The sequence below is a fragment of the Anser anser genome (genome assembly GCF_964211835.1).
Source record: "Anser anser genome assembly, chromosome: 11".
NCBI classification, from domain to species: Eukaryota; Metazoa; Chordata; class Aves; order Anseriformes; family Anatidae; genus Anser; species Anser anser.
In genome coordinates, this window is record NC_139732.1 from 9,142,383 (window position 1) to 9,154,570 (window position 12,188).

The window sequence follows — 12,188 nt, forward strand, 5'->3', positions numbered from 1 at the left end:
GAGTTGTCAGCACACTCCATTCACTTAGAAGCTTCCACATTTAATTAACTCAAGATGGTTTTCAACATTTAAATGTCAAAACAACATTTAGAAAACAGAACATTAACATGTTGTTCATTGAACTGTACATTATAGAATGTGACTTACAGAACCAAAGGTTTCTGTATGATGACAGCTCTCAAATTCTGCTTGTAGAGAGTCCAAATTTGCTGTACATTCTGACAGCTTTATTACAATGGCTTCAGGCTTAGCAGGTCACCTGTTACAGAGCTCAGGACTGAATTGAGAATGCAATCCTCTGCAGGGCTTGGTGGATAAGGGAAAAACACCCTTCCCAAAACCAGCATCTGTGGTATCTCCAACCTCTACCTCCATTGATTTTAGTGGGCACAGCATGGGCACGGCTCCGCTCAACCAAAAATGGGGAGGAACAACAGAATTAAAACCGTCACCAACTCACAAAGATGCATTTCAAGAACAGAAGTAGCCAAAGTAGCGTTAAAAGATATTTTAGTTCTCAATAACCTTGTTTCTTCAATAATTTATCAACCACATTTTCTCATAAGAGGAGGACACAAAGAATGTTATTAGTATGACACCCAAAAATGTTTTATATTTACAGTGACATTAAGTGTCATGTTTTGATTTCACCCTTCCAAAACAACCTATCTGACCATCTTAACACTGTCTTTTTCTATTTGACATATGAAATCATAGTATGATCTTACAAAGTTTAGCAGCTAATGAACGTGTTAGTTCGTGTTCAGGTAGTTCTTAGATTGCTGTCGCTGGCATAGCATCAGTCTCCATCTCTGTGAAGATGTACATGCAGTAGAAGGGGTGAAGGAGTAGAAGGGGTGAAGGATGCCAGCCACTGATGCTGTATAGTTCATTAGGAATAGATATGAACAGGGATTTGGGCCCTTACAGGCCCTCCTAGGGAAGAGGAGAGTAATGATGGGAGAACAACTCATGCCCTGTCATGGTTTTGAAAATATACCTGGGAGTTTCTTCTTTTCCCGAGTCTACTCCAAACTTGCAAGAGACTGAGCCTAGGCTAGTAAGTTCTAAGAGTTCATCCTTATTCCTACAGTGACCTAGTATTACCTACTGTGTTTTTGTTTGTTTTACTCCCTAAGCCTTGCTTCCACTATTGGCACAGTCCTTGCCTGAAAACTCTGAAGATACATGGGGGAGGCAGGCAATGAAGCATGCTCAAGGCACTGGGACATCAGGACTCGAGTTAACAGGTTTAAAGAGCCTAAGGCTCATCCCCACATTAGGGGTATGACAGAGTCTGTCCACCAACGGTGCAATCCCAGAAGCCCTGGGAAGGAAAACAGACAAGACCCTCACAATGCAACAATAGGTGACAGCAATAATTATTGCTAGACATGATTTTGTATCAGAAAAGCTGCCATAGAGCAACTGAGATGTTTGAGGTAATATCTGAGGATGAGGTATCTTTTCCTCTTATCAGCAGGACTTTTGGAAGGAGGCTTAGATAGGTTTGTGGGCTTGATGCTTTGCTCCCAGCCAGGTAACTGGACAAAAGGAAATTCTTGCTTTGTGAGTGTCAGGGTGCAAGTAAATGGTGGCTTATAAAAGTTGGCTTTGCCCTAGCTAGGGGGAAAAAAAAAGCATAATTGCAAGAGACTCCTCTATTATAAGATTCAGAGTTGATGGGATCCATTCTGCTCTATCCAAGTTTCAAATTGTTCTCCAGTGTCACAAGTACTGGTAAGGGCTTTGTATGACAGAATCTGACCTATGTTCATCTTTCAGCCGATGCATTCATTTGCTAAAATTTCTCAAAATCCCCATGGTCACCTAAATGCAGCTTTACCATGTGGAACAAAGCAGCAAAACCAAAAACCAAGCTACCAAGTATATTTCCAGCACTAAGTCAAGTCATTCTAGTCAAGTCATACATATTTCAATTCACATGGCGTTTGTTCTTTCACATCTCTGAAAGTTATCCTACTTTTCAGTCTGACAAGCTGTCATTGTTTCTAGTAACACGTTTTTGTTTCAGTGGTGGGAGACTTTTCATTACCTTCTGTATCAGAAGAACTGTTTTCCACAGTACATATCCCAAATGCCCGAGTGAAAGAATGCTGCCTGCTTTCTTCAGCACCAAAGCTAGAACTTGAGAGTCAGCGCAAATGATGATAAAAAAATTTACTGAGAATTTGGGGTGTCTCATACCAAGTAGACAGAATAACTTTAAGGCCTATAAAATAAACACAATTTCCTTCTGTTATACAGTAGGCATTATTCATTACCAGTATGGTTTTGTTACTGAACATCAGCAACATGACAGAAGTGTTCCAGCCTTTCTGTTCTCTTTCTGCAGACGTGAGTGTAGCGGTAACCCTAAATGACAGGTGCTCCCACACATCCCCGCATTCAGGCACAGCTCGAGCAGCGTGGTGCCCAGCAGAGGCCGCATAAGCCAGCACCTATTAGCTGCTTCCTTTGATTCTCCAGCTACTGCTCAGGCAGCACAGGATGCAGCCAAGGATAAGCAGCATTAAAAACAACGACAAAAAAATATTACCCCTAACAGAGGTCAATAAGGTACTCTGAAGGGTTTTTCTGTTTGACTTGCTGGTTTTTAAAACAAACTGCCCTGTCAAGATCTCATAGGATTCCCTGCATCTTAAAGCTAATTCAAAGTCTCTGCATAATTTCAGAAAGTTTAAAGAAATGCAGCATACAGCTGAGATCCTCTTCAGACCGAAAGACAGAAAAGCAAAGTAGTCATAGCAATTGCCTTCTCCTGCTCTTATTTATTAGAATTCCAATACTTTTCCTCTCTGTTCCCAAGTTCCTTTTTATTATAAACTATACAGCAATTTTCAAAGCTAAGTGCACTTCACAAAGATACTGTTAGCCTCCACTAGGACTTGGGATGCTATTTCTGTCTTTCCCAAAACTAACAATTCTTTACGTGTTATTTTCAGCTGCCAAAAGTATCTGGGATATGCTGGGTGGGGAGATCAGTTTGCAGTTATGTTCATGACCACGCATTTCTTTTCCTCATGCTAGTTACGTTTCAGATTCTTACATACAAATTTTTCACTATTTTTACACTATTTTTCAAGTGAATGAATTCAGAGAGTTATAGTGCGTGTCCTGCAGGACATGCATCAGCTTGCAAACACATACATGAACACATACAGAGGAAGTCTTGGGCAACCCAGTAAGGTTTCTGGCTGCATGCTCTTTGAAGCTCTGTTGTAGTTACACATGCCAAAAACTGAACCTTCAAGTAAGACTGAAATGAATTAAAACTAAATACAGAATTTCTCAGAGGCTGGTATGTGTCTCGGAGAGCCTCAAACGGCCAATGAACTTCAGCCTGCCCAGTCACTGTGCCATAATTGCATGGTTATGAACTTTTACTAGTGAATTGCTCCCTTCCAACCTGCCCAGTTTTTAAATCATCACAGGCCTGTTTCCTCTTTCAGTGAGGCCAAGGCTATGCTCCAGCTGCTTCTGCTGGCATGCAGGGCAGGACTGCAACCCACTGCTTGTGCTACAAGCAGAAGAAAAGTCCGCAAAGAAAGGGGCCTTGCAGCAGCTCCTGTTGACAAGTCTGCACCTAAAACATTCTTGGTTTCCATGCCCTGGATCCTAATATCCTTCCTGAGTGGGTTGTCTGGAAAGTCTGCATGGAGAACTACAAAGGGATTTCTCGAAGCACAAGAAAAAAAAAGATAATGCTGAAATCCACTTCAGCTTTGAGGTTCCTAGTTGGACAGCGTTGACTCTTTCTCTAACACCAAGATATTTGCCTGAAATAATCCTTCAGGCAGGCACCAATTCATCTGCTCTAAGGGAGGCATTGAGTCCTGATCTGGACTAAAACATTTAGAGTCTGTCACAACATAACCACATGCCTAAGCAGTAACTGGTGATACACCCTAGCAGTCTCCTCGCCCTCACCGAAGTACATAGGAGGGGTATCAAAGTACTGGGTATTGTTACAGTGCAATACTTACATAAATCAGTACTACTTTGGACACAATTTTCTATGTTAGCACCGACGTTTGTGGCTTGCAAGAGGCATTTTTCTACACTGGTGGTTGGCATTCCTACAGGGATTATAATGGTGAGAAGTCATCACAGATATCTAAACAGCCTTGTGCGTGAAGTTCCTGCTGCCTTAAAACACTGCTTGAGCCTGAATGACTAATGGACTGGATTTATGTACCTTCCCTGTGAACTCTGTGCTCCCATGAAGCCAAGGAACCTTTTATTAAAATACTAGCACAATAGAGTTACTTTTAGCTCTCAGTGCCAGCAAAATGAAGATTTCTACAGAGTATAATACTTCCCAGAAGATTAAATTAAAAAAACAACAAACCAGGAATGACTGAGAATCATACTAATCTCACAGAAAACTGGTACTGCCTTTCCAAAAATAAATTCCAGCTCCATACCTACCATTTCATACCCACAATCAAACGCAGGTGCAGCTGTACAACCACAATCAATGGCAGATACACACAGATGTGCAACTACCCGATTTGCAAACAAAGAACGCACATGTCAGTAGCATGGACGACCACATCTTCACTTCAAAGAAGTCAGTATTGTACTTTGGCAGGCAAAAACATACATGTGTTTGGGAGACTCAGCAGTGCAAGAAACGATCACACACTCACTAATCAAAATCCAACCGAGGCCTTCTTTGAAAATTTGGCCCTAAACGTTAAGCAGTGCCTGGAGGCTGATTAAAATTGACCTCTTCAGGGCATAGATCATGCAACACTAAGAAAACAAGCTTAAGAAACAGAAGCAAAGACTGCTGTTCTCTGCATCTTTATTGGTATGAAAACTCTTAAGACGCCAAACAAGGGGTGTGTTCGGGGGGAGACATTAATATCTGAAGAGAGAGATCAAAAGCAGTTAACGTTCCTGGCACTGCATTGTGGCATGTGTATCTTTATACTTTTAAACTTACAGTAAAAAAAAAGAAAAAGGAAAAAAGTAAAAAAGGAAAAAAGAAACATTTCTTTGTTAAATCAAATATTGCCACATGTTATTCATTTTAAGTTTGCTGTCCTAAGATCCAACTTAATTTAGTCTGCATTTAACATTTCTGATCTGAACATTTAATGTGGCAATGTTTTGCTCTGCCAGGAATATTATCTGAATGTTAAACATGAACTCAATTTATTCATCAGAACATGGCAAGCATGATACCAAAGGTCATTTTGTTTATATTGTCCTCTAACTCCATAACTTATGGCCCGTTTCTTTCATCTTCAAACCTCAGAACACTCAACAATATTGGATGTTACAGTGTGGGTAAGAGAACTGGATTCACATTTTTTTTTTGGAGCATTTTTATTTGAAACTGGGGGAAAGAAACAGCCTTGTTTAGCAGCAAGAAAAAGCACAGAAAATATGCAACATCTGCTACATTATGAACTGGTAACAGATACTCAAGATAAGCTTGGGCTGGTACGAAGGATGTGTAAGAAGCTATATGCATTACACCTCAACATTCACAATAATTTTCCTGATTCTTTAAGTAGCTGCTGATCCCAGCCGCATCAGTATAAGAACACAACCACCACACGCACACAGTTTTCATGCAAAACATGGCCACAAAGCCTTCACAGAATCTGCGAGCCAAGTTACAATATTAATTACGCTAGCAGAACTTTATCACATGCACATGTGTCTTCACTGTTCAAAACTACCTTTGGCAGTATTTGGCAGTAAGATTAGCTTAGAATTTGGTACCTCTTCCTTGGACAGCATCATACAATGCTGATATTATTGGTTAAGATGATTCCACTGCTGGAAACGCTTGTTCCCTCCATCCCCATAACACCTCAAGGCAGCTTGAACCCAAAAGAATAGAACCATACAAAATGGATAAGCAGGTAGATGAAAGTAATGTTAACAGGAACATCTATATCAAAACAAGCTGAACAATTCTCATTCTGAAGTGACAGAAACATACTTCTATTCTTTACTATTTCTCATTACTCCTAAAGAATTATTGCAGAATTCTTCACCCCAGTGGCTGATAACTCAGTTTATCACTCCATTTGTTCAGATGTGAAAATTTCTTTTGCTTTATTGAAGAGTCATTTCCCTGCTATTATACTGAATTGCTAGCACTTCCACACACTTGGTATTGGATATTACAAAAGCAATATTCATCTGCTAATGCACTGTCAATAAAATTTGAAGAACTAGAGTTGATTATTGGTGCTTAGGCTTTTCAAATCCAGTCCATAGAAACATTCAATATGTTATTGATACTTCCCATCAAAACACTCCTCTGAGCACTGTAAATGGGAGACTGAACTAAAATAAACGGCTCAGACTTGACCAGAAGGAACACCTTTACAGAAAACCCAAAGCAAAAACAACCTAATGCCAAAGGGAGCCACCTCCAGAAACACTGCACTGGCAGGAGGCAAGACAGGTGACATGACACAGACTTTTAGAAGTTCAACACCAATTCCAAGGCGAGGCCCTTCCCAGAAGCCTCATCATCCCATCCAGGTGGGGAGCTGATCCACAAAGGCATTTTCTGGACAGCAGGATTTTCTAAAGCCTGCAGCAAAATGCCCTTATTTGTGGTTTGACCACAAGCCTGTCGAAAGAAGTAGGCACTGGACTTACTCTGCTTTTACTGAAGTCAGCTGCAATCTCAGCTCTGATTTCAGTGATGGCAGAATAAAGCCTCAGCTACCTCCAAAGCATACACCTATGACAACTTCAAGCATTAAGGTCATATTTTCAGTGTGTGTATTAGCAGATCCCACAGTTATATTGCTCTTCTATGGTGTATACTTTATGCAAGTATTTAGTGACCCCAGCAGTTAGTTTTACTCAAAGGCTTACATTTTTAAGTTACTAGACTTAAGGTGGTTGTACAATTTCAGAAGATATATGTATATATTTAGTGACAGACATATACAAGTGTGTTAATTGACAGAGTACCTTACTTACCTCCATAATGCATTCTTATGTTTTATATACAGGTAAGCTTCAAGAGTGCATTTCTTAATCCAATGAAATATTTATTAGATCTGAGATCTAAAGTGTACATATTCAATTTTTTATGCACACCTTTACATGATTCATGAAATTCACCCATAATGCGAGTTCTTTTCATTAAATTTTGTTTTTATGTATCATTGTTACCCTTTTTTAAAACCAGATTTATATTGAACTGACAAATATCATTCAGGTATCTTTGAACAAAGTAGCTCTTACCTTTTGATAGAAATCACAGAGCTCTGGCACCAGCAGTAGATTTCTCTGTAAACAAACAAAGAAATAAATCACAGATAATGCTAAATTTGCAATGAAACAGAGTACACGTTACACATGTTAGTTTATTTATTAAGAGTTTCTTTAGAAACATGTTGGAGATGGCCAGCACTACATGGAATATCAGACATTAAAAAGAATATTCTGGATGTATATAGAAATTCATCGCTTTACTTAATCCAAGATAGATTTTGGATTGAAGACTGTTGGATTTCTTGATCAATTTTGCATTCTCATACATCTTAAAGGTCAAGCTAAATTTTCAGTCAAAATATAACACTCCTAAAAAAACAAAACTTAGAGTAGCATTACATGTACAAGGGAATTACTGATCAGAGTAAGTCTGGCTACCAAGATGTCTGTTTTATTTTTTTCACTTGCAGCTCAGGCAAGTTACAGGCTATCATCATCATTTTACAGACTACAGCATGGAGGCTACCTCATACAGAGGACAGAGGACTGCAAGCTCGGTATTGCTCATGCAGCGGTAACTGGCCTACAACTGAGGGGTTTGGTTGAGCTACCTAGGGTAGCACTCAGCAAAGCTGCCATGAAGTGCCCTCCATCACTCAAATATTTCTTTTGCTGTCTTTAGAAACAGCTACCCAACGTTCTTTAACAGGGATGTGAATCAAGAGTTAAAACAAACAGGAATATATGTCACTCCTGTAGAAAACAGGAACGTAGCAGCACATGGATACCCTGCAAACCAGATACGAAGAGATTTTACACTGTTCAGCCAGCATTGTTAGGAGTGCAAAGCATTTATATAAGTAAACTATCTAGCAGTAAATCTAAAGATAGCTGACATCCCACATTAGTCTTAAAAAAAAAAGACAAGGCCTGGTTGTCCACGTTAAATGTCTCCTATGCACACTCAACTCACACTAACTCAGTAGGACACAAGGGCTTGGCACTTTGTATAATCTAGCCCTCAAAAACGCAAGTAACAAGGAAGAGTTTACAGTGTCATTTTTCAAAGTCAGCTGAATGGCATAAGACTGCTGATATTACCTTACAGTGTCAAAAAATCATAGGGAAAATGCTTTAAGTTTCTAAACCATTTGAGGCACCAAATTGCACTACTTAATGCTAACTGCATAGTGTATTTATTTTTGTTAAGAGAAAGAATACTTTTAAGTACTAACCCCAGCTACTGACCCTTTACATGAACAAATTCCTCAATTAACATTTGAATTGCTTCTTTTCCTTGATTTCAGAGGGAGGAAAAGAAAATCCAAACACCATCACTCTTTCCTTCACAGTTAAGGTCAACATTTGCTCAAATGCAGTTTACAGGCAGAAGACAATGTCTGTTTTTGTTGTGAAAATGGATCTAGAAAAACATCTCTTAGGCTGGGTGTCTAGTTGAAGTTCAAAACTAGCAAAAAGAATTCTGACATTTAATACCAACTCCTACATACAGTAATGTGTAAACAGCGCGTATATACATACATTATATACATGTAAAAAAAATACGTATTTTCTATGCATTTAACTTTAAAAGGTCAACTGGTTGAGATCAGGAGGGCTCACAGGGGCTCGCCGCACTCCCCAGCTCTGCAGTGACTCCCTCACACTGCCCAAACAAAATCCATTTTCCCCTCACTTCCTCTATTTCCTCATATAGAAAATGAGGATAAGCCTATCCACCTACATCAGTAAAGCACGATGAAAGGTTCACAGCACAGCCAGCAGCAGTCAGCCAGCCCACTGCCTCACACAGTTAAGTCGTCAATAACTTCTGCTAAGTCTGCTTTTCCGGATGGGCCTTAGCTTCCCCCCACCCCCCCTTTTTTTTTTTTTTTTTTAAGAGATGGGCCTTCACTTTTTGATGCTTTCCTTGACTTTGGCAGTTCAGAAATATCATTAACTATAATATGCTGGTAAGGCATTTGTGCACATTTCACTTGCTAACTACCATTAAATATAACAGTATAATTGCTGTAGTTATTTTATTGTTAATTGTACGTCTGACTGTATTAAAGAAAATTCTTTATATATAAAGAAAATTCTTCATTGTTCAGCGGCTTCACTTGGTCAGCATTCTCCAAACTGGATCCAACCCCTTTTGCTATCCCTAAACTAGCTGACTTTCCATAGCAGAAGGAATACTCTCCCCCTCAGGAACAAGAAATGCCATTAGGGCATCAGGGTTTTCTTCAACCTCGAGTTAGAGACGAGGAGAAAACTCCAAAGAAACCTGAAAAAGAGCACTCATTCCTCACGCTGAGCGCACACACCTGCAGCCAGGCCAAGCCCTTTGTTTCATTCTCCTGAAATTCTTTGCCCAATTAAATGTATCAGTACTCATAGCTCCATCTCTGTGACACTGTCATTATGCCTCAGGAGCAAACTGCCTTTGATTCCCCATTGCATCTCCACATAGTGGCTCCAAAGGTGGGCAGAGAAGCTGACTTGCTCCTTCACCCGCACAAGGAGGGGATCACCTGAGAGGCGTCCTTCACCTGAGGATGCAGGGTTAGCAGTTTGGTACATAAATCATGTTTTAGATTCATTTAGAAAAAAATGAACAAAACCCAACAAGATATGTTGCCACTCTTGCTAGTTCAAAGCAAAAAAGCACTTAAACAATTCATAGTTTATAACAAGACAGATCACAAAGAATAAAAGAAAATAAATGTTACATAAATCATGTAATCTCTTTCCCAATGCAGTTCATTAAGAGCTTCAAAAGTAAATCAAAATAGCATTGCCAAAAAAAAGCCGAGATAATTAGATTTGTACAGCCAACAGTGACTTATCGTGCTAGCATTCCAAGACATCTTGAAAATCCCACCAACAAATTTTGGCTAAGAGCATTACTAGAAAGAATCCTTCCCCTTTGAAGAACAGCTTAACACATGAGTAGCCCCTCCAGAACGTCTCCAAATAGCGCTCCACACTGCTTTTACTCTTTCCCAGTTTTAAAGCCCAACGCACGATACATTTAGTTAAGCATCCAGTTAACAAAACAGGTTAGCTGAGAGTTTGGGGTGAGCTGGGCACAGAACCTCGGGCCAGGCCCCATTCTGTTTCTAACAACCCAGCAAGGCAGGAGAGCACAGATTTTGTGCTTCCACTTATTCAAGAGAAGGGAAACACGCAGCAAGTGAAACCTGCTGGACTCGACACTTACTCGCAGCCTTGGAGACTATGGATCTGCTTTTTTTTTTTGTTCTTTAAAGTCACAGTAGATTCTTACAAGTTCAGTACAGCTGCGAGGTAGAGAAACTCAGACATGCCTCCGTAAGCAGCTACACACTTCAATAAGTTGCTGCATCCTGTATACTATACAATATTTATTTGTCTTGGCATTTTTTAACTTCTCAGAAATTTCTACCAATGAAAATTTTACCAATTTGCCTGTGCTCACCCAAAGTTTCTTTGATATTTGGCTGCAAACAGATCTCTTTCTCTGAATAGGTATGAGAGTAGTCTATAAAAAACAGTGTTTTTTTTCTAGGCTTCAAAAATCATGAGCTCTTTCTAATGCCAAACCTAGTAGTTCCTCTTTGAGCTCGCTAACACAAGGCAGGAGACAACACAGGGAACGTGAATGGAGCCAAGAGGTGTCAGCCTCCCACCGCCTCCGCTGTGAGGGACACAGCAGGAGCATCCCTCACTCCAAGCCAAATACTTATATTTCTAGTGGAGTCAGATTCCTAGAGTCACTGGACTAAATCCTAGCTTCAGTTAGGACTTGGGAGTAAGGACCCTGAAAAGTCACTTAAAATTTCATTTCTCGCTTCATAGACAGAATTCCAACAAACAAAACGCAACACGCTGGTGATGCCAATGGTCATGAGAATCTGAATATTTTCACTGCATATATAAAATCTTCAATCCTAAATAATTTACTAGAAATTGCAAAGGCATGCAATACACACATCTGCATGCACACGATGACAGCCTTCTCATTTACTTTGTAGCATCAGTGGTTAGAGTTCAACTCAGTTACCCCCCTGTGCAAGACAGCTTCTTCACACGCCTTCAGGAGAGCCACTAGTCCACCTCCCAGGAGGGCAAACTGTATCCTAAGAGAGGAAACAGGGTTACACCAATCATCCCAATGTTAGCCCAGCTTTCAAATGCTGGAGGAAAAAGTTTGGAGCAACAGTCCAAATTCCAGGCTAATACATCAAGCCATGGCTTCAGAAACCTCTTCGGGACCACTGGAAAAATCCCTTGACCTTCTGGCTGTAAGGCAGCATCAGTACTAGTGCTGTTTCATGAGACTGACCGAGCACTGAAAATTTTACAGGAACGGGATGTCCAGTAAGTACTTAAGATTCACAAAGATGATATAAAAACATGCAAAAATGTAGAAGGCACTGATAACAAGGAGTTCTCTTTTTTTTTTTTGCATACAACGACCAGGCATGCAGAGACAGATGGAAAACGCTATTCTGAGGTTAGAAAAGACACCAGCAATTTCTCCGCAGAAGTGGAGACTATAAACATAGTCCCAAGGGGAAAAACAGGCAGATAAGCAAATGAATAACTTAAGTCTTAATCAAACCAGAACACTAAAAACACTCAAGCAAGTTAAAGATGTGAAATCCTCCATTTTAAGCTATTAACAGTTCTTTGGGGTCTTCACACCCACAGCCCAGACACAACCATTTGTGCAGCACTCTCTAGACTGAACTATTTTATAGTTTGAGAGCAAGGTGATTAAAAAAACTTCCTTTGTCATCTGTAGTGGTGGAGTGTGCAAGGGAATACTATTTCTGATACTGTGCTGGAAACAAAGCACCAGTAGTGACAAATGAAGTCAAGACCCAGCAGGCAGAGCAGAGGAAGCTAGCATGTGTCCTGCTTTAAAGTACTTGGCCTTACGCTTTGTTGGTTGCTTTTGTACATTACAAAGTTCCAAG

At 40.0% G+C, this 12,188-nt stretch overlaps 1 protein-coding gene across 2 annotated transcripts in view; it reads right to left on the bottom strand.

Annotated features, from left to right (window-relative positions):
* Positions 1 to 12,188, bottom strand: part of LOC310905612 (uncharacterized protein) — a 724,478-nt gene that overhangs the window by 220,205 nt on the left and 492,085 nt on the right. For both annotated transcript variants that reach the window (XR_014589159.1, XM_083852137.1), the window contains one exon: positions 7,252 to 7,296. Coding sequence is in view for 1 of the 2 variants with exons in the window: in XM_083852137.1 (XP_083708263.1) it covers positions 7,252 to 7,296 (45 nt within the window). In the remaining variant the exon portion in view is untranslated. The remainder of the gene's footprint in view (positions 1 to 7,251; positions 7,297 to 12,188) is intronic.